We start from the raw sequence: 27,148 nt of genomic DNA, 5'->3' as shown, positions 1-27,148 counted from the left end.
GTATTGGGAGAAATGATTGCACAGATGCTGACATGTCTGGTCAGTTAAAGAGTTATAATTACAAAAAAATAAATAAATAAATAAAGCACATTACTTAACTTTTAACAAGGGGAAAAAAAAAAACTAACAGAGTTTTCAATTATTTTTATGACTCCGACTAGGCTGAAATGATGTGAGAAAAGATATGAACCTCATTTTGTTCAGGTGGCTGAACACATGCTTCCCTCTGTTGGCCAACTAGAGCAACTACTACCGCCTGCAACGACAGCCAAATGCACAAAGTATCTGATTGGAATTCAATAAAAGTCTGTTCCAAGTATTTGTGATGCAAAGTACTTATTCCTTCTTTTGATGTTGTTAATTTAACTGCAGTTTTTACTAAAACTCTGGTTACTTTCAACCGGCGAAGGATATTTCCTGAAAAAGTGCCACATTTTTCAGGTGATAACATCAAACATCACAATATGATGAAATCTTAACATAAAAAGTTATGTTATTCGTATATCAGAAATAAAAACATATTTTAAAATATTGATAATACATTTGAAAACATATTATACACGGTGCTAACTTGTGCCACATATTATGATGTTAATTTGCACCTAAAGCATTAAGTGTTTATTTATATGAATTATGTATTGATTTTAAAGTTGATGTACTCGTGCCTCATTAAACTGTCCAAAAATTGAAAAAACAAAAAAGCAGTTGGTGCAAAAGTAGGCATATTTAATGATGATGAAAGGATGATTAGTGTTATGAGAGGACACTTGAAGGAGGCAGTAAAAAAAAAAAAAAAAAAAAAAAAAAATTGGTTTTGTAATGCTGCCAAACTGAACTCTGAATATGCACACATTTTCTACGTAGATAATTGTACGGTGTAGTGTAAGCTATTTCGATGATTATGTCTGACCAAGAAGAATATATGAATGCTAATGAGGCTGGGGGCTGTTTGTCGCACAATTAACATTTTGTCAACTGTCAACTCCAGTTGGCAGAAAGGTAATTCTGTCATGACGTTAATTAATGATTTTAGAGTTATTACTTTTTAATGAAAATGGTTTATGTGGAAAATGGTTTGAATGAAATGGTATATTTTATGAATAAGACAGTTGTTGAGAAATGTATAATGTATATATAGTATTTTGATTACGTTCATTTTTGGAAATATCTACTGGCTTTCTTTTCATATTAGTTTGACACTGAACACTTGAACCAAAACATTCATGTTTGATTTGTATCGTAAAACTTTGCTTCAGACTTTTGTGCATTTACTCTATTTTACCACTCAATGTCAGCATTTTTACAGAAACCAGTGAACCGACACTTTGCTTTCAGTGGCTGGTTCATTCATACTTATACCTTATTCCTTATACCATTCATAGCTTAATAGTCAGGGGAGAAAAACTAGAGGCATTGACCTGCATCATACATTTAACTCTGTGAAATCAGACAGAAAAGCTGAAATACTCTGAGAGCTATTATTGATGAAATTCTTCCCCTCTATTCCTTTTTTTTTTTTTTAAATGAACCCTCAGACCAAGAACAGAAATTGTGATGTTTCTTACCTTCCTCCCAGAGAAGAGCATACACAGCTGATGCATGGAGCCTCCATTCTTGGTCAGCTCTTTTTTGAGGGTTTTGGGTGATGGGAGTGTCCAGCCGCCCTTGTGGTGCGCTCCCCCCGCCTCTAGGCAGTTAATGGCGTTGTCAGAGGTGAAGCAAGGCGTGCGGGGGTCCTGCAGGAGGCTTCCTTCACTGTGGGTGCGTCTGCGGAGGGAGTTCTGCACACTGAGCCCCCCTCCTCCATGTTTCTCACAGGTGGCGCCCTCCACCATGCTGCGGCGCTTGCTGTCAGTGCGCTGCAGGTAGGCACTGTCACTGTCATCTTCATCATCCTCCTCCTCCTCAGACTCTTCATCTTCCTCTTCATCGTAGTCTTCGTCATCAGTGTTGGGCGAGGAGAGGGCGTCAGCACTAAAAGATCGATCGAGGCGCAGCTCAGGGATGACAAATGAAGACGAGGACGAGGATGGAGGGGCATTAGTGTCCGCAGGCTCTGAGGCATTGTCCTCATCTGTGTTTGACACAACCAGGTTAAGGTTGACCGCTTCTTCATTCAGCTCTCCCTCTTCCTCTCCTACTTCTTCTCTCTCTTCACTTACAGTACTCTTTCTTTTGGCTCCATCTTCCTCCTCCAGTTTGTCCTTCCTGTTCTCCACATCCTTCACCCCTCTCCAGATTTCTAGCTCATTTCCCTCCATACTCTTGCAGTCATCACCTTCTGTGGAGGGAGGTGGTGTGGGAGGCACTTTATGCCGCTCTGCAGATCCCATCATACCACCAAGGGGCATGTACACCTCATCCAAAGGAGTGAGTGGCTCTGAGGGGTGAGGGCTGCCCAGGGTTGGTGGCTCAGACGGGCTCGAAGGATATAGACTGCTTTCCTCACCTTCTGAGCCCCGGGGAGGCAGGTGGAGGCACACCCCTCCCCGATCCCCACCTACTCCACCCAGCTCAAATGAAGAGGCTTCCACCTTAGGCTCCGACATCTGCAGAAGGTAACAGAAAAAGAAAAAGCAGAGGAAAAGTCACGCATGTTTGAGGAATTCATGCCTAAGTATGCACATTAAGTAAAATAAGTTTTCAATTCAATTTGTTGCTCTCCATAAAGATAACTATTTCATTCCACTCAGTGAATTTGGGTTTTAATAATAGCTCTATAATAATACTTGTCCTGGCCTTTAAGCTCATACAGGAAGGCCTGCAGTTTGATTTCACCATCAGGAATGTCAACAACATTTTTGTATACAACATGCTATTAACTTTTTCTAACTCTTCAGTGAAAATAAAAAAAAAAAAATGGCACTCTTGTCTTTCGTCTAGATATGAGTGGGCTGCACACTCAGTGTTATTTTTACCATTTTCAATTTTAATTTCTTCACTGAACCACCTGGGACCAACATTAGTTCATATTATATGAGATACTGCGTTTGTGTTTTTTTTTCCCAATTGGTGCTGCTAAAAGGTAAAGTAATTACACAACAGTTATGATTATAAGAAACTAATTCTTTTTTATCGCTTGAAATAGAAACTTAAGGTTCAATGTGTCTTCAGTCACATTGTTGTTGCGCCACAAGCCTGATGATCTGTCCATGTCATAAACTTCCAAAGTGTCTGAGAAACTTGTTAACATTTGCTCCTCAACACGCTGCAGCTCCTCTCAGTGTTGCTCTGTGCTCCAGTGAGCACGGCTTGCAGGAGAACAGTTCGAAATGTAAAGACATGTATTCAAACAAATATGATGCAATGGTTCAGACATTTCAATAAAATCTAAAGTTGTTGGTTGGTTGATGTGGTTTGAAAATATTAGCTATCAACACGAGTTACAATTTCATTGAAGGAAGTTGCCTGTGAGCCAAAGCCCTGAGAAAAAAGTACAAAAAACAAACATAAAAAAGAAACACGTAAAAAAAACAACAACTCAGAACTACTACTGTGTGTGAAAGATTTTTTTGATACCCTGAATTATTGATGACTAATTAAATAAAACTCCCTCATGAAGACCACAAAGTCAGATGATAACAACCTTGTTTTGAAAGGCAAAGAAGAAAACACTTCATTTCTGTGAGTGGTAACGACAAGCAGAAGAAGCAGCTCTAACCGCGTTGCTTACAAAGACAACAGCCATGTCGACATGGTAAAGCTGGAATCTCAACTAGCTTCAATGAGACGAGTCAGTGTGGACTGAAAAACATCCCCAAGATGACTCAGCACTATAGTGCAAAAGAATTAGATGAACAAGGTAAAAGATTTGATTTGCTTCCTTCTCCTCCCGCTCACAATTCATCACCCTGTGGGCATCATTAAATAGTAAGCAGTAATTGTATTATTATTGTTTTTCTGCACATGGACATTTATATATAGACTATGAAAAGAAACTGTAGTGCTACAGATATGTGTCACACAATGTACTCTTCAGTGAATTTGTGTTTAAGTCTAATGCAGGGCTTCATTGTGCTGGTGAAGTTAAGCCAGGATGACAAGCTGCAGTCACAAGACGCTCCACTCTAAATGGAGATAGTGCTGCCTCCTCTCAGCCCTCACGATATTTCACAAGCTGTTTGTAACTGAAATTAGTTTCCCTACAAACTCTGGCTCTGGTAGTCCTCAAAACTTTTGGCCTGTCTAAAAATTATCTTCAATCTAAAAAATATTTTTAAAGTAACACTAATGGTGTGTGTCAAATATGACAAATCAGCCAACACTGATTGTTTTGTTTTGTTGTTTTTTTTTAAACTATGTGAGTGCAAGCAGAAGTGATGTGTGGTTGTATTTGCATCCAGAGTAGTGCAAACTATGATTTGGCTCAAATTTATATTGGCACAATGTAATATACAATGAACACAGCGTGTCTGGGTGGAGGATGGGCAGGTCTGAAAAAAGAATTTGACCTTACATTTTTGGAACGTGGGCTGTGGAGAACTTTGTTTTGAGTCGAAAATCTTTTCTTTGTGTGCGCAAACTATCACTCAGAATTAACTGCAAATGTGACATTTAAAGGGCCTACCACTATGCAACCTTACAATGTTGACCCATCAAGTACAGATAATGTCTTGCAAACATTTGCCTCATGTCTTGCAGCAGACTCCCAGAATGGTCTTACAGCACACTTCTGATTCAGGCTGTGCCTCTTCTGTTTAGCCTGGATTTATATTGATCCATTTAATGTTTGAATAGTAAGTACCATGATAAGCTTTTTCTAATTAATATTCCATTAGGGAGCCAATATTGTTCAATGTCGTGCACTATTATTATGTATTATTATTAAAAGAGGGTAGCAAAATTATTAAAACACAAAAACACAATGCTTCAAACAGAAAGATTATTCCTGAGTATGATATGACATTTGGCTTCTCAAACACATATTGTTGTCAGACAGCACAGCTGTTTATACCGACCAGCAAGAGTCAGATAAACACACCTCCGACTCTCTTTGATCATAATTCATTTTCCCTGTTCTCTAATAATGTTGATATAAAACAAAGCCCTCCGATTTGGGATCAGAGGTGCTGGCTTTGACTCCAGCCTGGCTCAATGACAGACCAAATTAATATACCAGCTAAAGAGCTCAGTTTGACAATCTTGCAATAAAGCATTACATCAGTTCGGTTTGTCCTGTCTGGGGCTCTGACCTCCAGCACAGCTGGGAGGGGTGGTGGTGTGGGGAGTATTAAGCAGTGAGTAAGACAGTCTCATGCCATGGCTGTCCACTATAAATCCACCAAATATGTCAAACAACACTGGTATCCAGGCACTCGAATAAGCAGAAAAGGGATAGGTGGAAACAAATTCAAACATTCAAGAAACACATAATTCTGGCAATTTCTAAGCCCAAAGCTGCTCAAACGTAATCACAGACCCCTTGTCACTTTATTCAAAGCTTTCCCTTGGTATCACAAGCTGAAGGCTCGACAGACCTTTTTCCTGCTTGTTTGTCTGTGTAGAGTCAGTTTCATTTACTATTTCCCAGGGTGGTCACTGTGAAGCCCACACAGATAAGAGTAGTGATTCAGGGCTATAAATATAGACTTAACTTATCTTAACACCAATGGATTTTCACTACTGCCCCAAGGTGATCTAGACCTTTCATTTTCCCTTCTAACTCCCTTTTAACCTCCCTGTGAAACTCTCCAAATGTTTGGCAGTGGTGTTACACCCAAAGCTGATTCACATGGTATATGAGATTTATTTTTAGAATGCATTTTCATAAAAGGACACGTGAAAGAAAGTAGAGAGTCTATGTCTTCATGCTTTTCTGTCCGCTTTTCATATATTCTATTTCTACATGGCTTTCAAAGTCCAAATAGTGAGTCATTGTAGGAAAAATGATGGCTTCTGGTTGTTTTATGAGGCTTGTTGTAGTAAGAACATTGAGAATCGAGAGATGAACGTTAATTCTTCTACCTATTCATCACGCATTTAGACCTAACATTTACACAGGCAGTTGCTCGTTCCCTCGTTTACCTCACTGACCTGTGCTTGTCTTTTTCTGTCTGACATACAGAATATAAATCCCTGACTGCTGAAGATATGGCCTGAGACACAAAGGAGCCACCTGTCCTGTCAGATACATTTGTTCCCTCTTACACTCTCTACAGTGGACACAAACATGCAATCACACATAAAAAAAAAAATAAATAAATAAAACAACTTCACATTAACCCTGACTATTTTTGAGCTTCTCCTCACATCTTATCAGGCAAAATGAAAGGAGCAAACATATAAATAAATGTATTCAGCTTCGAGGCTTTTTCCAGCTACAATACTTTCCATTTCTCCCACATTTTCTGTTCAACAAGCCTGTTTCCAAAGATTAATGAAAATACACAAGCTAATGCAGTGTTCGTTGCCCTTTTTTGTGTTCTTGCTTTTATGTGAGCATAAATGTTCTCAAGTACTCAAGAGTCATAAATGATTCAAGAGAATACAATCTCTGGCACTGCCTCAATTAAGCAACACAACCAGCTCTAAAAGGCAGAGAGAGTAGGACGCAGGCTGAGAGACAGAATTGATGTTTCAAAGTGGAGAAAGGCAAAAGGATGGAAGGAGGGGAGTTAGTGATGAGCAATGGCCGAGAAAGAGAGAAAGAAATGAAGTTGGAGGAGCGCGAGAGAGGGAATGGGTGGTTTTTCATGTTGATTGATAATTAAGACCAATACAATCTTCATATTGACCTAACTATCTAGTGATGATCTTTTCTGAACTGCGTGGATATGAATTCTAGTTTAGAAAAATGGAAATGTTTTGGTCAGTTTTAGTGGACAAAGGTCAATCATCCATAGATTGGATTCAGCTCAGTGAGGAGTGACATAATACCTTCCTGGCCAGCCTCTTTGAACTAAAGGTATGTTTGATCATGTTAGACTTTTATTTGTGTTGAAGGCTAGTAGGCTGCCTTACCTACATACCTAAGTGTTTGAGGGCCGCGTCCCATTTCATAGTACTCTTCCAAAATAAATATGTATTGACACATAGATGAAAATGCTAAAAGTATCACAAAACTTTCTGATATTGGTTGGCAGAAATAGCATATATTACAGCATATACACATATAACCAGCCAAGGAAGATGAGACTGGTTCTTTCTTAAGTTTCTGCCTCTTAAAGGAAGTTTTTCTTGCCACTGTCTCAACATGCCCATTCATGGAAGGATTTATTGGGTCTCTTTAAATAATTCTTTGAAGAGTTTGGTGTTGACCTGCTCTACATGTAAAGTGCCGTGATGTAACGTTATGATTGAGCTCTTGATTTGATTCGAGTCGTTATATTAAATTCATTTATATATGGGAAGAGAAACAAGCATTTAAAACGTGTTTAAAACGAACTAACAAACAAACAAAATTTAGTACATAAACAAATTGTGAGGTTTATCACATTTCCTAGCTGAGGTTCACTTTGGCTGCACTTCCTCCCATTTGGAAGCACATTCTGGCCCGAAAAAGTCCAACAAAGAGAAATCTTCAAAAAAAAAAAAAAAAGGCCTAATGGCCGGGGAAAAAGCATATGCATCTGTCTCCTTATCAGCCTTGGGAGTCCCAAAATAGGGAAATGTTTGAAGCCAAATTGGGGCATGTGGGGCAGCTATTCTTGACTTTATTTCCTGCCTTCTCTGACTTGTTAATGTGGAAAATGCAGTTAAAAAACTGCTCTCAGAAATTAATAACACTGCATACAGATTTATCTCACAACTGATATGTAACAATTTCAGATGAAACAGAAAATCCTCCGTTCCTAGGTTAAACTTTAAATTTTCTGAATATGTTTCCCACCACTGACGTAACAATATAGAGGGATTGTAAATACGCTGCACATGCTCAACAGCAGCAGGTGCGTTTGACAAAAAGTGGGTCCACTCTGTGTAACAACAGCCATTTGGAAAAAGTGGTTCCATCTTTCAGTGACGTGCTGAAGAAACCACATGCAGTGAATACCTCCAGTGTCTTTCTGACAAAAATAATCCTACTCTGAAGGTCAAAATCTAAATCAAAAAAGGTTAAGGTCATCAGATAGACGCACAGAAAAGCAGCAGTGGACATTCACCCAGAGACAATCATAAACTCTGTCCCACAGTTACCACGGCAACGAGAGACCCATCCGGGGGGGAGCAGCTGTGCTGTGTATTCTCTTCAAAAACTAAAGATGCACCTGTGAACTCTGGCATCATAGTTTCCCCAAACGCCAACTCTCAATTTCAAGGTGCCATCTTTCTTCTTGAGCTCTCTGCTACCTTCTTTCTTTCTTCTTTCTCTCTTTAATTTCCTGTGTCCTAGGTGTTTATAAGTAAGACATTACATTAAAGATTATTAAAGTCTTTCCCTGCTTCACTGTAGTTAGTCAAATATTAATGGTTTAATGTATCTGACTTTATACTTGCCAAATCCACTTCCACCCTCTATAAATCAAGCTGAAGTCGATTAGCAATGCAGTTAAATATTGTACACCACTAAGGAAAGGAAAAAGCTCGTCTTACCTCCCTCTTTGCCACTCATTTCCACTCTGCCCCCGACTAACTCAGTGATGGACCTGAATGAGCGTAAGCTGGCTGGCAGGATGTCCAAGTCATGTACCTATTAAGCCTATTCACTTTCCCTTACTCACTAACTCAGGCTTTTTGCTGACATGGACCAAGAGAAAATGGAAAATGAGTCTGTAAGAGTGAGAGGGAAGTTAATTTAAATGGGAAGGTTCATTCCTGTGAAACCATTTTAGGTATTTTATGTTCTTACAGTTAGCACATACTTGATGACAAATTGACAGAAAAAAAAAAAAAAAAAACAGTGATCCTTACATGTTAGTGGTGATGACACCACCCTTCAACAGCGTCCCATTGAAAAAGCACTTTCAATTGTGCTTAATTAGCTCATGGGGTTTTAATTTTGTCACGGGTTTTCCTTCTTCAAACTTCTAACCTCCTATGTGACATAATTTTGATGAATAAAGAATTAGGAAGAGAACCTCCAAACGACATCAGGCAAACTCTGATCTGCATAAATGTGAAAGTAGCATGTTTTCTATTGAAAAAATATCCTGATAAGCAATTATAACTCGAAGGTATATTCGGCTGAGTGAAAGAACATTTGCCTTTGAATTGTTGTACAAGTACATCTCATCTCATTATCCAAACTGCTCATGCATCAGGGTCGCAGGGGGTGCTGGAGCCAATCCCAGCTGACATTGGGCAAGGGCGGGGCACATCCTGGGCAAGTCACCAGTCTATCACAGAGCTGACATTTAGGGACATACAATCATTCGCACTCACATTCAGGCCTACAGGCATTTAGAATCACTAATTAACCTAAACATGCATGTCCTTGGACGATGGGAGGACATTGGGGTATCTAGAGGAAACCCGCGCAAGCACAATGGGAACATGCAAACTCTGCACAGTAAAGACCCGAGGCCTGGAAATCTACCAACGAACCCTAATTGCTGGAGTGAAATAATTGAAAATGAATACGTTAAAATAGATACAAGAACAAATAAATGGACTTGTGTTATTAACACCTCACACAGACAAACCAAAGTCATAAGATAACAAGGTCAGAGATGACAGATAAAGAATAAGAAGAGCAGATATATGCCATTAAAAAAAGTTTAAATCTATTTCAAAACAAGAGAAACCGAGGTCTTTCATGTGTCCTAATAGAGTTGGCAAAATAAAAACTTTTTAAACCAAAATCAGGGAGTAAAGCGTTTTATTGAATTTAAAACCATATTTCAATATAAAGTAGTCATTTAGAGTCTATACATGTCTTTGGGGATGTGATGCTGGTTATCTCCCCAAACAGTACTTGCAAACTCATTCGCTAAAATAGTTTTGAACCACATTGTCCTCTAACTTTGTTCATGCACACATAGCCTAAGTTGTTTATTTGCCTCTAGCAAAATAATTCTCTTCAACCTGTGTCAGCGTCTGTTGTATAAACTTCATATACTGACTCAGACACAATGCGCACAATTTGGTGTATATATGTTGATAAGATTGTCATGCAGCATCTAATAATCATCCTTTTGTTTGTTTACTGATGTCCGCATGATTGACTGGCAAACAATCTTTATGTGTGTGTGTGTGTGTGTGTGTGTGTTTACTTCCGCACGCATGTCTGAGCCAACCAAATAAATATTAGGGGTATTTTGACATACACTGCCCGAAACAATCTGTGGTCTGAACACTTAAGAGCCATTATTCCTTCATGAAATTACGATATCTTGTCAAGGGGCCAGGCCACATAGATGATCAATCTCAGAATGGCCTCATTATATGCACCGCAATGCCCTGACCTCTTTTCCCCTCGATTTAAATTAGAGAAGAGCGATGGGATAGTGATAGTCTTTTATCTGTTAAAAAAAAAAAAAATCTCCAATGAGATCATCAAAGGAAGGAAGGAGTAAGGGAAGAAATGTAAAGAGGTCTGAAAATCAATGAAAATCAGGAAGAAAAAAAGGCAAGTTGAACACAGAGAACATGAAAGTGCAGCATCTGAGAGTTTAATCAGGGATAGGAACGCATTAAAAGACTCAATTTACAATTTCAGTTTTTCATGTAGGTCTACCTTTTAGTTTTTTACTCATGCGGAGTAAAGACAGAAAGAGGTACTTGGATTATGTGCATCCACTGAGACTTGTGTAGCAGTTCCACTGTTCATCCCGGTTGCCGGTGTTGCATGACTATTCTGTGTCAGCAGCACTAATTGACGTACAACAACGGTATCTCACAGGAATACTTTGCAGTGAGTTAAACCTTAGTGATGTCAGCTGCAATTTATCAGCATCAAGTCAGTTCTCATTAATATTTTAGTTTAAACGCGGAGCTCATGAAGTAGCCATCGTGAATGTTTGCAATCAGATTTTATTTTCCCACATCCCGATAATAAAATGACATGGCATATTTTCACTTCCGCACAACCTTTGAAGGTTTCAAAATTCACTGGCTCGCAAAAACCAGACAAAACCCATGACAGTGACAGCCAGAGCGGAGAGAAATGGGATTTGGGGGTGAGATGAGGTTGGGTGAGGGGGTGTGGAGGGTAAGAAAGTCACATCCAAAGATGCAAAGGCATTATTGATAGAAGCTGAGGGTTCAGAGAGAAAATGTCATTGACGTAACTTGCCCCGTGACGCTAGGCAGCTGAAGACAATGTGACCACTGAGAAGGAGCGGGCAGAGATGTTTGTGTGTGTGTGTGTGTCTGTGTGTGTGTGTGTGTGTGTGTGTGTGTGTGTGTGTGTGTGTCTGTCTGTTTGTGTGTGACAAACAAGGGGTGGTGATGTCTGTGATATCCTTTTCCCTAGGTTATTAGAAAAAATAAAATCAAACATCTCATTGGTCCCAACTTCTAAATGTGTCTTAATGTGTAAGACGGCTCACAAATTACATTCAGCTTTGCGTGTATTTGTTTGCATTTGCATGGCAGAGGGATGGGCCATTGGCGGTGTCTTTTATTGCTCACAAGCAAGCAAAAGAATGGGGAGTAGAGAGGATAGGAGTGGAGACAAAGCACTGTTTGTACCTAATCTAATCTTTTCTCTTTTAAAAAACTTCTAAAACTTAATCTCTTTACAACACTGTACTGTAAAATCCATTCAAGCCCAAGCTGCCATTTACTCATATGTTATCGGCCATCTCCCAGCTGGGTATCAAATTCTCTCTCTATTTATCCTTGTAAGAAGAGAATAACCCCACAATTCCCTTAATGAGGAAAAGAGAAAAGCAATTTTCCCCAGTGAGCTTCCTGTTTTTTCCCTTCTGCTCTGTTTACTCTTTCTTCTTGTCTTTCAGCTGGCACTAACATGATTTAGAGTATGTCTTTGTAATTCCTTCCTCTCCAAGTCTCTCTCTGATCCTTAGCCTGTGACTCAAGTCATATAGGGCTGTATTGCGTCACTGGCACCTGAATACAGCAGGAAGGGCTGAAATACAGTAAGAGAACCAACCAGGACATGTAGACAACTCATTGTTCAGTTCCTGCTTATTGAATTCAATTATTTCAAAGAAAGCTTTAAATACCATCAGACGATTGAAGCAAAGGGGAATTAAAAGAAAAGGGTAGAAAAAGTGAAGTTAAGTGAAGCAGCGTAGAGCATGATACCAACACCCAACTCCTTGTTCCTGTCATAGAGATGACCGGTGATAAATGAGCTTTTATTGCCTTTTCCTATCATTCTTCTCATCTCTCTGTTTCATTTCCATTTCCCTCCATATGACCACACCACTCCCTGCCTCCCAGCAACAACAATATCAACATCTCAAACTAACTGCATGGATACTCTCTCAAAGGCGGGAAACCTGCTGCAAAACCAAAGAAGTGCAACATAAAATCTATACAGGAAATCTCTGTGTTCATTACCGACACAAAATTAAGCGCTCTACAGATGAGAAACGAACTTGTGGTGTAAAAAAACACCTACCTGGCAAAAGGAAGCAGTTCCAGGTTTCATCCCACTAAAAGAGAGAGAGTCCACACATCTCCATCAAAGTGGCCTATTTCCTTTGTCAAACTGGGGTGTAAGTCTTTATGCCTTGCTAGCCAGACTGCTGCGATTCTGTCAGTGTGGGCTAGGCCCAGTGAATGAGAGAATGAGAGAAAGAGAGAGGAAGAGAGCTAATGCCCAAGAGGCTAAGAAGGTAGACTCCCAAGCTGCACAAACAAGTGAGAGGGGAAAGAGGGAGAGGGAGGAGATAGAGATAATGAGAAGAGACAAATGAGCAGTGAGAGCTCGGAGCGAGGAAAATGCATGTACACATGTGGTGTGCATGTCCACCAAACATCCTAACAGGTCCATAATATCCTCCGTGACTGCAGAAGTGTGTCTGCAAATATCGTCTGACAAATGTTTACATTTGTGCCTTCACAACACCCCCGCCATTCATTTCTTTGTGAAGACATTAAGGCTCTGCAGACGGATCCCACAGGATGCACAAAGCACACAGTGGACACATATCCTTTGTATACACACATAAAACATGAAGTTGAAACACACCAGCATCTGACTCACACACAATGCATATAGTAATATGCTAACAATATATGAGACAGGAAGTGTCCCATGATGTAAATGATTCCTTTCAGTCCTAGACATCATCTCTAAACAATGGCTTATGAGCTAACATCATTAGCATTTCAAAAATCTGGAACTTATATTTAAATCATTAATAAACTATTGCTAAAGCAAAACCTATAAGACGGTTCCGCTTATGCCAAAAATGTGCATTTATGTAGTGTTACAGAGGCGACAGAAATCTTTCATACGGCACTTTACCCACAAGGACCTCAACAATCTTACTCATTTTTTAACCTTAATGCATTTCATGTTGCTGAACTGCATGTCATGCTGCTGCCAGAATGTCCTTGACTTGGATGACATCAATGTACCATTTCTGTTCAAACAATTCCTCAACAAGGCTTAATCTCCTCTGCAATGATGCTTGTTGCCTTCAGTACTTTGGGCTGTGAATGTTTTTTGATGCAGCTCGTAAAAAATTTTAGAGGTTAGTCAATTGTTGAGTTAAACAAACAGAAAACATCAGATAGATGAGCAAATAAACAAGACCAATGTTAAATGGCATTCAATGTCAAGACTGAACGCTTAAAGGTTTTTGATATCTTTCACAGAGCCAGTTGAGTGCACAATTGTTAATAATAACAACAAGAAAGGTAGGTACTTATATATAAGCTTCATAAATAATTAGCAAAGAAATGTTTGATAAAAACCATAAATCTGTTTGTTTTGTAAGTTCAGCACGAGTACCTGCTGTACCTGAGTGGATAATTAAACCAGATGAGAGTCTGACCTGTCTCACTCACTAATTTATTCTCTTCGTTACTCTCTCACTCTCACACAAACTCACCTTTCTATCAGTCTGTTATCTCAAGAGGTTTTTTTTGTATCTCCTCTGTGTGGCAAATAAAATTGAAAGGAACAGGACATACACCCGCTGTCTCTGTACACAGTTCTTTGGGTCAAAAGCTATTCATCCCTCAAGAGGTAAAAGTCTGGTTTTATACACAGCAGAAAACATCTTAATACCAGTCACAAAGAAGCGTAAAATCAATAACGGCAGTTGGAGTCACAGTAATAGATGGCTACTAATACTGGCATTTGGGGAGGTTAACACGGAGATTAGCATCATGCTGATTTCCTCCACTAAACCCCAGAAGGTTTTTCTATTGGCTTTTGGATTATTTCAGAAAAGAAGATCTGTGACCAAAAAAAAAAAAAAAAAAATTTCTAGTGGAGAAAGGTCATTTTCATACAATAACGCAACATTAATACAGTGAACAGACAGAAAATGGTAACAAACAAGCCGCACTGCATTTGCAAGACCTGAATTGCACTACTGCTGAACTCAAAACATGTAGTTTTAATTTAGTGCTTCTCTTCCCTAAAAAGCTTTTCATTTCACAACGTCTAACAGTTACAAGAGCCCAAGTATAAACAAAATGAGCTTGTATGGGTGGACTGCTGTTGACTGTTGACTTTGGCAGGAGGCGACAAGCAGCATAGAAATGTTAACTTGTTTTAAGGTCTTTGGCCTTTTTTGCATAGATCTTCATTGACTCAAGATTAAGAACTGCAGTTTTTAACAGTGAACGCATATTAGGCATAAAAAAAAGGCAAAACAAGCACGAAAAGACAGTATGATCTGACCTAAGAATAAATCACAACAGAGCTCAGATTTTTCTGATACTTCTGACTCAACATCTGCTTTTACATTCTCCAGGGAAATGACAATTAAAAAAAAAAAAATCACTTGAAATCATTCCACACATATGGCAGTAAACAGAAAATACTGAATATTAGGTGAAAATAAAATAAACTAATCCTTACTATCTGATTAATAGAGAGGGGAAACAATGTACAAAACCAATCTCACAGAAACAGTCATGGTATCCCTGCTTACATAAACGTGAGTATCGTTGTGACTTCTCTCACCTACAGCAGTATTTACAGGATGGCTGTGCGGCATGCAAATAGTACAACTTAAACACACAAAGTGAACACAGGCAAATCCAAATACACTTACATATTCAGATCAAATCCAATCAAGCAAACAACAGTCCTTATAGCTCATCCACAACAAAGTCTAGAGAAAGAGCTCTCAGCTTGACCTTCATCACAATAGTAGAGAAGGATAACATGCATTACCTTAGACACAGGCATCTGGATGCGAAGTGTGATTGCTTGGTTATACGAGTATACAAAGTGCGCTATTTTTGATGTGTGTCCCAGGGCACAGCAAAGAATGGCATAGTTCATCCACACATACACACACTGACAGAGCACACATGCAACGCCAATAGGTGCAAGCTGCTAATCCAATAAATGATTTTTGTTTTTTTTGGTTGTTTTTTTGTTGTTGTTGTTGTTGTTTTGTCCCCTGCCCGTTTGTCTGGATGTGTCAACGCTTCTGTTATCCTCCTTGTGTTGTTGCTGCAGTCCCAGCTTTCTCCCAAGCTCGGTATACTGTGCGTGCCAACGTGTGTGCAAAATACAGTGAGAGGGGAGAGAGAGACAGAGAGACAGAGAGAGAGGGGGCTAAATCGGTATTTGATGAAGGAGGGGAAATGAAAAAAAAGACAAATGGAATCGGGGCGAGACAAAGGTGTGAGGCTTAGAGGTAGAACTGTGTAAATGTGATGTATTAAAAAAATGTAGAGGGGGTGATGGTGATGAAAAGATAAAATGCAACCAACTCTCAGGAGACCAAAGCAGTCAGTGTCCTTAATTCTCTCTCTCTGCCCCTCTCTCCCTCGCTTCCTCTAAATGCTATTTTTAGAAGTTGCTCGGTTGCAAATCAAAGCACTGAATCAAAACCTATCAAAGAGCAGGATGTTAAGGGCCATGTCTTTCACACCTAATAAGACCCACAAACACACACACACACACACGCACAGACACAAACAATCCTGTGACTGCATCACACCTGAAGGGAGCCATGTAAGCTATTCATCAGACCAGATCTAATCATATCATGTGCTAATATATAACGGGCTTTTCAAGTAGCTATTTTAAACGTCAGCGACACTGCGCAGGCCACTGCTTCTGGCTAAAGGTATTCTGGGGAAAATATGTCCATATAATCCAGAAAGTAATGATTGACATTTTAAAAGTAGAATATCAACTTAAGGTAAACACTTTTGGTACCCTCCAGGTTCATCTGCATTTAGCACTTTGCTCTTTTTGCTGCATCCTCCTGTTACCTCCTGTTAATTGGTAGCGAAACGTTTCCAAAGTTGTTGGTCTCACGACTGCTATCAAACAGTCAAAGTAAACAAAAATGTTGTTTTGTCTGTTTTTAGCAAATGAAAGTATTATCCCAGCTTCACTGCACAGTTAAAAGTGAGAGTGAATGCGTTTCATGCTCTGATGAACCATCTTAGGACTGAGTCTGCAAGGCTCTTATCTATACTAGGTCCTGTGCTGATGCATAATTGCTATTATATAACACAGTTATGAATAGTTAAAGATGAGCTAAAATAAAGCCAAACACTACTCCATCCAAAGGGAAATCATTAAAGTTTAAAAGAGAGACAAGGGAATTAATCCTGCTCTGCAGACCACAATGAATAACTTTGCTGTGCTGTGTTTGAGCGTGAGTGTGTAACAGACAAAGAGACAGGGAGAAGGTGGCGGAAGAGAGAACTGGGGCAAAAGACTGGAGACAAGATGAAGCCTTTGAAAAAAAGCCGAACCAAAAAAAAAAAAAAAAAAGGGTTGATCTTGCTTTTTTCCTGATCAGAATAGTCGATATATACAATATATGATGTGATATACGATAAACTGTGCGTAAATGCTGGTCTGCATTTAAGCTCCTTGAAGGATGATCTCGAATAAACAGGCTAGTCTGCTTTCTGTTAGTTACATAAAATGCTATTTCATCACAACTCCTCTGTGGTATGACTATACATGAAAGGTATAGCTCCTCATATCAGGCTTCCTGATATCCAGCCCGCTTCATCCGCACTTCTAAATCTGAATGTCACACTCTGAAAGATAACGCATACCAAAAATAGCGTGTCAAGGGGTGAAGTGGGCTCTGTGTGTGTGTGCACACGTGTGTGAGACAAAAAGAGGTGGCAAAGACAAGACATGGAATTCATCCATGTCTAATTAGAGAAAATGAAGGGGAAAGTATGTGTCTGAGGAAAAATGAGTGAGGACCCATCACCTGAACATACGCTGGAGCAGATGTCCATTTTGTGCTGAACATTTATAATCTCATTTGCTGTGTGATGATCAGACATGAATGACACAAGAAGTCTTTCACTTACTTCCCTGTATCTGACATATTCTTAATGTTATAATGTATAATCAGGCACTAAGTGTGAAGCAGCCTATCTTTCAGCTCACGCTTACCATCACAGGACTTCTTATATCTGCTCATCGTTACCTTCCTCTTTAGCCTCCTGTGTCACTCAGGTGTCTCCTGTTGAAGCCCACTGAAGCCGTCTGTCCTTTCCCAACTCTAAGTTAGAGTACCTGTTACCGCACCTGTCAGTGTCTCAACCAGACTATCACCTCAGATATTCTTCTTCTGCTGTCATCGTGCTTTCCTGACAATCCCCTCTGCTCACTAAAAGGACAAAGTGTCTTGCTCAATCACAGATAAGACATTGTTGTGTGAGGCCCACAAAATAATCAACATTCACGTTGGTACAATACAAGTTCACTTTACATTGTCCTCAGTCAAACCTCTTGTTTTGGTGACTTCATACTTTTTGGTAAAAAGAGGCCCATAAAAAAAGGTTTAACATACACACGTATACGCAGGGAATCCAGTACGCAGTCATTGCCAGAGGTTTGCAACTATTCCACTGACCAAAATGTGGCACGAACAAACTCAAACGTGCTTCAATTGACGCAGGGAAGGCTGCTAGTAAGGAAATAAATTCAAAATAATTTTTTAAAATTATGTTAAAAACAACTTTGCCAATGTTTTAGTCTTCATATTTTAACAGTGCCTTTTAGCAAGGCACACATTTAAATACGAAATCACAAATGACAGCATTTTTGTGTTTCCACGTTGTTCATTCAACTTCATGCATCAGTGAATTGCAGACCTGTCTGAATGATGGTAGAAGGAAGGGAGCCCGCCGAATTCTTTAATTTCATCATAAATAAATAGTTTGACAAGGCGAAACAAAGAGTAAGACTGAAAGTGGAATGAAAGAAGTTCCTTGTCACACTGCGTCACTGCTTCCTCCAGCATAAATGCTGCATTATAACCAGTTCAGCAGCTAAAACAGATTCTCATAAATGTGAAATGAGACAGTGAGAACAAGTGAACAGACACACTCTGTTCTTCAGTAGCCATCTTTTTCTCTACTGTTCATGCAAGCCAATGCCCTCATGTAGAAAATGTATTCCACTTTTATCACAGATAATAAGCGTTCTTCTGACTCAGAAAAGGAGCGCGAGCATTACTCCTCAAATGCTGCGTGTGATGAAGTGCAACTGTCATTTTCAAAATGGACAGTCCTGCTTTAAATCCCATGTGAGGGCCTGTGTGTGTAGTTGCTGGACATATTTATTTTTCTCAGCAGCTTAGTGGCTTATGCTGTCCAGACAAGAATGAACCAGAAACTATTTAAGGAAGGAGCTCAGCTTTAATGGCTGTTTGTTACCCGAGCACAGCGTTAGGTGTTTGTTTTTGTGCATAAAGAAAAAGAAAACTTAAAATGATATAAATTGACGGTATGCTTCCTCCATATTAAGAATCCTGCAACCACTTTTCTGTGAGTCATACTAAACTAATAATTCATTTGCATCTAACTATTCTACCACTAGCATTTCAGCTTGATGTCTCTGACTTTCAGTTTCTAGCTATCGGTGATGCAAAAATAAAGATTTCCCCCAAATCCTTTCAATGCTTCAAAGAAACGGGCAAATTTGCGTAATGCTCCACAATCAGAAGGACTGGAGGATTAGAGAATATCCAAGAGCTCACGTCCAAATTTTTCCAACTGCTGACATCAACACAGCAGCAAGGCAACCCAATTTACTTGAAAACATGAATAAAGAAACTAACACAAGCAGATAGAATGGATGTGATTTCTGCAGTGTGTGTGTTTCGCCTTAGGAGTATATTCTGCTCTTTCTTCACACTTGAACATAATTCTCGAGTAAAGTGCATGCTTCAGCTGAGTGTGGATTTACTCTGCTTTGTGCATGAGAGGACAAATGCACATCTGACACAAGGAAAAAGTGTGATTCAACGGGCTACTTTCAAAAGCTCCTTTGCTGCAATTCTCACTTGTTGGCAGGAATACATACTGTGCATCAAAGACAAACTTGATTTAGTTTAGAAAGCAAGTTCTAATGTCAACTCAGCAGGAACAATAAGGCAGAACTGGAGCACAACCAAAGCAGTATTTCTCTGTGCTGAATTACTGGAGCCATTTTCTGACATCTTGTGAACTCCAGATTATAGAAATTGAAGGTGCTGAGATGAACGAATACTCTCTTCCTAAATGGAGACAGGTTTATAATTATATCCATCATAGAGACACTGCAGCAGACTGTAATTGTGTTTTAAACTTTTTTTTTTTATTTTATTTTTTTTAATATCATCTCATGGAGGCCATGACCCACATGTGTCTGCACATGTCTATCTATGGGAAAGTGTCCTCCTTTCTTCTGTCAGGATGATATAACCCAAAGGATAAGTCCCATGGTGTTAAGTTCATTTTTAAAGGGTGCAACAGAAAGAATACTATAAAGGCATTCCCCTTACATCCCCACGAATACCACAGTCCTGAACATGGCAAAGCTGGTTTGCTTTTAGAGTAATTAAACAGATTTGGAGTTGACTGAATACAAACTATTTGCCTCTAAGGTACGCTGGAGAAATGCAATCAAAAGTGAACTAATTTGTGTAATAGTAAAATGTTATGATTAATCCGGTATTCCCCTGCCTGCAGGACACCATTCCGACTTCCATTTAATAAAAGAAATGTAGTAAAAGGTTCTAATAACCCAAGAAGAGTATGTGGGCAGGACGCACATCCTGTATAATCTCACTGAACATACCATCAGCTTTTGCAGCAGAATGATGTTTTTCCTACAGGACAATGTGTAATTCTGTGAAACTGAAATGAAGTCTTCTATTGAGGTTGGCTCTCTAAAGCTCCACACAGCCACACCTACCTTTGAGCAATCTAATCAAATCTGGTGCAAATCCCGTCTCAAATAAACCTCAATGCATAGTCTGTCTAAAATATAAATGTATAAAGGATTTGAATATCCATTCCATATCCAGAGTGTAAAGAAAGATTGGTCTCTCTCCTGCTACAACACAACTGTATTTGAATGGTCTTACACTGTCTCCTGCTCTGTGAGTGTTTTCTCCCTTCCACACAAGCACATGGCCAGTACAATCAAGTCTATCCACTCTGGGGAAGGTTTTCAAAAAGCTCAAGTTTCATGTCTGAAGCACTTAGGCTTAGTGTGGAAGTGAGGGGAAACAATGTGTTTCAGTCAGTTAAGTGTAGATATACTGTAAGAGAGAGGAGGAGGAAGGTCAGACTGCATCAATTATTTCCTCCATTGAGACTCTTCAACCAGGTTTGTACAGGTGATGATTTGTTTTTCTTTTAAAAGGATCATCATATGAGCCAAGCAAACACAGTACAAGGCGGTTTCTTTACCACATCTATACTGATCAATACCTTGGTTTGGTTAATAGAGTTTGAGTAAATGATATTGACTTAATATGACCTCACACGACTTAGCCTGCTTGCTAAGCTGTTTTGTTATTGAAAGTATTGAACACTTAATTGTGCATAAATGTGTTCATTCATCCAGCTGGGAGCAACTGATTGACACTGAAACAGGCAAGAAAAGCAACGTGTTTGAACACAAAAAAATGAAGCTTATCTTTCAGAATCTAAATGCTAAATCCAAATTCAAAGTTCATAAAGTTCGCCCAAAGATATTTCAGATATTGGAGAACATTAAAATATGGGCCAAGTCCTGGGTCATTTACACTTCTGTGTAATTAGGTTCCATTGGGTGTCATCATGGCAAATATACACACAACACACACATAAATACACAGACGTAGAAAAAAAAAGGGATGAAAGACTGTCAGGTTGTTCCTCTCTCTTTTGCTCTTTCATATGCTGATGAAATGAGGCTCTGTAATGTAGAAACAGGTGTGCCATCGACACACAAGGGTGTTTGTTCCTTTTAATCACCTTTCAGCTAAACTCAAACAAACTGGGTTGGACATCTTTTACACTTAGGAAGTGAACAAGCTGTCTTTGCAGTTCATCAAAATAAAAATGAAAGATGTACAGAATGATGAGAGGAAAAAGTAAAAAAGCATCAGGAATGAAAGAATCAAGCTGTCAGAGATAAAAAAAAAAAACCTTCACTGGACAGACAAACGTACAAAGACCGACTGCTGAAACACAAATTTATCTGAAAAATTGTGTTTTCCAAAGACAACGCTTACAATAACTAAACTGAACTGGCTGCTTGGGGAACTAGTCAACATTCCCAGAAGGTCAACCAAAGGTCAAAGCCCACTGAGCAATTAAAGATCAATTGGAGTGTATCCTTAACAGCAGCCTTCTCCACTATAGTGCTGCATTTAGAGCAGAGGTGTAATAGCTTAATCCAACAGTCATTCAATTTGGTTTTCAGTCTTTTCAGTATATTAATGCACACATTCTGTGCATGACTGCATTTAATTATACTTGGTTTGATTTGATTTACTTCAGTGGTTCCAAAAGGTATAACAAGTCTACAGAGGTGAATAGTTAGAGGGGTCTTACAGAGGCTCTGATACAATGTCATGTGATCAGTCCTTTTAGATTGATCACATGACATGACATTGTATATGCGGTTGCATGTATTAACAAAACCACAGAGAAATGTTCACCTGTTTCAACTTTCCTTAGCTCTACACCGGGCTGTCGCATCTTTTGGCTCACTGTTTTGACTCTCTGAGTCTTAATGTTAAAGTTTTTGTTTGAGCACCACAGTCACAGGCAGATATTTTCCCTAAAAGCTGGTGGAGACCAAAAACAGAGCTAACAGGAGTGTGAATGCTGGCCTTTGCCAGGTGAGCACAAAAATGTCTCCAAATGAATGTATGGCTGGATGTAAAACTGAGTTTTTATCTTAATCTTAATAAAAAATAATGTAAAATAATATTGTAACTGTTTAAATTATCACACAATAAACATCACAGCTGTTGACCATAGTTAAATTAACGAAGTTAAACATACAATACATGAGAGTGCAGTATTTGTTCGGAAATATAGACTCACAGCCAAGCAGAACTTAAAGTGAGCTATTCAAAGACAAGTTGATAAAAGGCAGGATTAAAGCTCCCCAAAAATGCAAGCGACAAATCATGGTGATGGAGGTGTGAGCTGTAGGAAAGTGTTCAAAGTGTCATTCGATGCTAGCTGAGTGTGTATGCTTGGGAATGCGCAGTGTTAATAGGGTATCTGTCATGGGAGCATGCCGTATATATGCACTGCCATGTGTTAGTGTGTTTGGTGATTTATTTTTAGCTTCAATCAAAACGAGAAATGCTTTTTATATGTGTGTGTACATGCACCATACCTGCTCAAAATGTTGAATAGGAGGATCCCTCCTGTGGAGCTGGAGTTGCTTGTCAATATTGTCCTTCAAGCACTGACACACACGGCGCTTCTGGTCTGCTGAATAGGCTTCCAGGCTGAGCAGGCAGTCACACTTCTAGAGCCACAGAAAGAGAGGAAGAGATAGGGAGAGTGAGAGAGACAGGGAGACAAAGAGAGAGCGGGTGAGAATAAGAGGGGTGGAGGAAAAGAAAGCGGACAATTAGGCATCTACTGTCAGAGAAATAAAGAAGTGGATCCTGATCCCTGGACTGTGAAAGCGTGTGCAGCGCAAGATAATTAAATTAGAGAAGTAAAATAAAAATTATGAATGTTATGAACAAATGAAAGGCAAAACAAGATGGAAGTGTTTGTCTCATGTAACGGGGCCTCTTCAATGAGCTACCTGGTTGTGGTGTGAGAGCAGCAAGTGCCTTCAAAGAGGAAAATGACGAAAGGAGTTCAATCCATATTATTGGTGTTAGAAATGTTACAACTTAATGTGTGTGTTGGAGAATGTTGTGTGTCCAGGTAAAACACAATAAACGTAGTTATCCATGATTAACGCTGGCCCTGTTAGTGTTCGTGTTAGTGTGCGGACACTTTCTGTGTGTTTCAACTCAAGTCTTCACATCCATTTACCATCTGGACTTTGTTTTCATGACACCACAGGCTGCAAAGTGGCACAGCCCTGTGGGTAGCAAAACGCTAGCATTAGTGAAATTAGATAATAGCCAGTATCCACTTCAGGCAGAATTTAATATGCTGACAAAATAATGATCTGACTAATGGCAAGATGGTACTCCTAAAGCAGCACAAATCAATACTTCCCTTCTGGGAAATACATGAGGATAAATATTTGACAACCAGTGGTTAAGTTAGAGTTGGAAGAGTTTGATCAAATAGCTTTTCACTGAAAAGGACGTAATCATTGAACGGCCGACTCGCCAGGATGTTCCAGCAATGTATTTCTGACAAAAACAGATCTTGGTGAAATACGAGTCTTTCATATATTAAAAGTCATGTTGAGTTTTGTTCCAAATCCCGATTTGGAAACAGCTTCCGAGCAGACCTCTTAAAAAGTTTAAGCAGGAGTTTTAATGGGAGTGTAATATCTAGGATAAGAACACTTTGTGCCAGTTCATTTCAAGTCTGGGTTGTTTCTGTGCGAAGTTTAAAGGGCTAAATAAAAAAAAGGAAAAATGTGCTCTTAAAAAAATGGATCAATTTCAAAATCTATGGCAGATCAAATTAAATGAATCAAGTTTAATTTTGAATTAACTACTGCTTTCTGTAGAAACACAAAATCTATGTGACAAATTACAGAATCGACCATCACCAAGTAATTTGTAATTGAAAGATTCTCCTTCATCTTTTTGGTTAGTCGTTCTTACATCACTAAAATGTATTCAGCTCATGAACTATTGTTCTTTTTTTACTTTAGAGCACAGCACTAAAGGAACCAATTTTCTCAAGCACATTTTTTTTGTTCTACAGTATCGCTACATTTTTTCCATTTTGATCATCTGCATCCACCTTGTTTGTTCTGCTCCCGGTTGTGTCAAGCAATAATTCAGGCAATAATTTGAATAGTTTTCAGTTTTCACTGAAGGAAGTCCTGGGGGCTTTTCTTTATGGTCGCTGTCCCGGCCATTGATGAATCATGAGGTTAGTTAATGTGGCTGCTTCTTGGCTGCATGGGCTTTTTACCTGTCCTGGGATGTTGCTACTTCTTGACCTTTCCATCGATTTCAATGTCACTCAGTGTCCTGGTGAAGTCGTGAATGTTGCTGTGGTACAGTGTACTGGCACAAAGTGTTTGGTAGTTAAAGCTCTGTCCCCGTTAGCGATACCGTTAGCAATTCATAGCCTGCATTCATGGTTGTGATGTAAAGGCAGTGTTTGTGTTGATGTAGCGTAAAATATATTGCACACAAGGCAGAGATGTGTAATGTAACCGCATGCAATAAAACAATGTAACAGCACATCCAGAAAATAAACCAGTGGAGACCAGACAGTGGAGGCAACATAAAACAGACATGGGTACAGTAAGAAACAGTAAGAGACAAAGAGGAAAAAACGACACAAAAACAAGAAAAACAAGCAAGAAGGAGGTCAGACTGCGAAAGGGTTGATGAAACTGAGTCTGGCTGGTTTCAATTGCACCAAGAAATGATGAAATATGGGCTTTTTGAGGGCAGACAGAAATCAGTGTTGATGTTCTTTGACATCCATCATTTGGACTGAATCTTAGTCTGTGAGGGTTCAGCAGAGGCCGCAGTACTGGGAACACACACACACACACACGCACGCACAAACACCAAATTCAATGTAAACAGTCAGCTCAAACCCTTATAATATTATTATCAGTAAAAATCTAAAGATTCTGTCACATAAACGGCCGTGCAGTTGGGGTCTAGGTTCAAATCCTGGGCCATCCACAGTCCAAAAACAGGTCACTGCAGGTTAATTGGTGATGTCGGTGTGAGCGTCAGTGGTTGTTTGGTGGTTGATCCACACATTACGAATCTTATGGCCCGGGACACGCTGTTTGGAATCTCACCTGTCTTTCCCATAAGTGCAGGCCGGGGCACGTGCACGCACTGTCAGCAGTGTGAGTTGGGCCTTATGATGATAGCACCACGAACAAATGAAATGTATTTATTATTCAGTGATTTATCTGAGTATCTCAGTATCAGAAAATCTGGTCCAGACATCAACAAAGATGCATCTTATTCACTTCCATAAATACTCTGTGCTGTAGCTCCAACATTTGGTCAGTTCAAATTAATTTGTGAAAGGTTTTTATGGTCAAACATTCTCAACACATGTAGCTCCACTGCAAACCGCTAATGTAACAAAGAAAATGGAGGAATGTGTTGGGTGAAAATTTTGATAGCATGTTTCCTCTACAGAGTTTTCTCCCACAGCACTTAGATGACGGCATTAGCTGGCTGACTAACTGCCATCAGCTGATTTCATGGTTTCCCAGACACAGCAAAGCAACAGTCTTATGTATTCCTTAAAAAAACAGTGTGTGTCATGTGATTTTCTCCATGCTGACACATGATCACACCACAAATCAACGTAAAGCTTATTGATAATGCTTTAATCACCATGGTAATGACACCTGCAGACACGCATGCAATCCAAAAGCCTGCACCAGACATACGTGCACACAAACACACACGCAGATAGAGATTCTTCCACACGATCACCGGTATGTGATAGAGATGTCTGTTTGAGAAAATATTCCTCTGTAACAACATAGCAAGGCTTGGCTTTTCCCAGAAAACATTGGCTCATATGACCAGCTCCATCCAGACAACTCATTGTCCCACATGCAAAGGAAACAAATGAGTTCAAGTTCCCATGCATGCACCTGCAACCACAAACGCACACATGCACTCAGCTTAAGAACCTGCACAGTCTTGCTGTAGTTACATGCTTGGAAGATAAAATTAAAGCAAACGGGACAGCAAGTGGGGGCTCAGTTTTGTGAGGCACACTGTGCCACAGGTCTCATAGCTGCTGGATGGGTTATGTCTCTGATGCCAAGGAGGGGAAGTGCACAGGTTTACACATTCTCAGTGTGTAAATGTGAGACACACACTGCATACTATAACAGAGAGCACTAATTTTCATAATAAGCATTTTGTCTTTGGTGGAGCGAAAAGACTGATGATGACAAAAGTAAAAGAGCATAGCAGCTATTTTTATTGAGTAACAGAATACGGAGTAGTGTTTCCTGTTTATTATTGATAAATGTGCTGCGACATTTAACGGCCCTTCTGCGTTTGTCTGGATGTCTTTTCTGACAGTGACTTGTACATCTTTGCATTGCATCTGTTAAAATAATCAGTCATGCCAGTAAATGAGTAAACTGTTGAAAGCTGGTAACAGGCCATATGTTTTAGGCAGCAATCATCTGGAGCTTTCCATAATGTTTTCCCTGCAATCTATTTCACAGGACAGCTGCCTCCTGGTATGAATCAGATTTCAGAGGTACTTCAGGTTTGTGATGCATGCAGACTGTTTGTCTTTCGTTCAGGGTTAAAGGCACTTTAAAAGCCATTTTCAACTGAATGCAATAATGTTTTAGTCATGTTGGGACCAAAGAGCCTTCAGCATTTGAAATGATTTGAGTTTGAGTGAAAATCATCTCCATGACTCTGAGGAAGAAAATCTTTAGAGATTTTCATCTTAATGTCATGTTGCTTCTTGGCATTAAACAGCATCTGGGCAGCGACCCAAGTGGCAGTCCCAGAAACAATCAGTTAACCTTTTCCAAGACAGTTAATTTCTCAGTGTCAGTACCCGAATGAGCTCCTGCATGAAGCTGAATAACAGAGCGAGTATTTGTCTTATTCAGAAAACGATTCACCTTAAGTCGTGTATTAGCTAAAATAGCGAATGGTTCATTTACTCGAGCTATCCCTGTTTATAAAGCCACGCATCTAAGAGATAAACATAAGAGCTAATGAAACAAAATCCA

At 39.5% G+C, this 27,148-nt stretch overlaps 1 protein-coding gene across 3 annotated transcripts in view; it reads right to left on the bottom strand.

The window, feature by feature from the left end:
• Nucleotides 1-27,148, bottom strand: part of rgs3a (regulator of G protein signaling 3a) — a 72,709-nt gene that overhangs the window by 29,452 nt on the left and 16,109 nt on the right. For 2 of the 3 annotated variants that reach the window (XM_029516613.1, XM_029516614.1), the window contains exons 5-6: nt 22,637-22,771; nt 1,566-2,549 (exon numbers count right to left, since the gene is read on the bottom strand). In XM_029516613.1, coding sequence (XP_029372473.1) covers nt 1,566-2,549; nt 22,637-22,771 — 1,119 coding nt within the window. Of the gene's footprint in view, nt 1-1,565; nt 2,550-12,466; nt 12,604-22,636; nt 22,772-27,148 lie in introns of those variants that run through there. The other variant, XM_029516615.1, reaches the window with a different exon arrangement.

This window comes from Echeneis naucrates, chromosome 12 (genome assembly GCF_900963305.1).
Source record: "Echeneis naucrates chromosome 12, fEcheNa1.1, whole genome shotgun sequence".
NCBI lineage: Eukaryota > Metazoa > Chordata > Actinopteri > Carangiformes > Echeneidae > Echeneis > Echeneis naucrates.
Note: the sequence above shows the minus strand (reverse complement) of the source record. Positions and strands in the feature narration are given on the sequence as shown.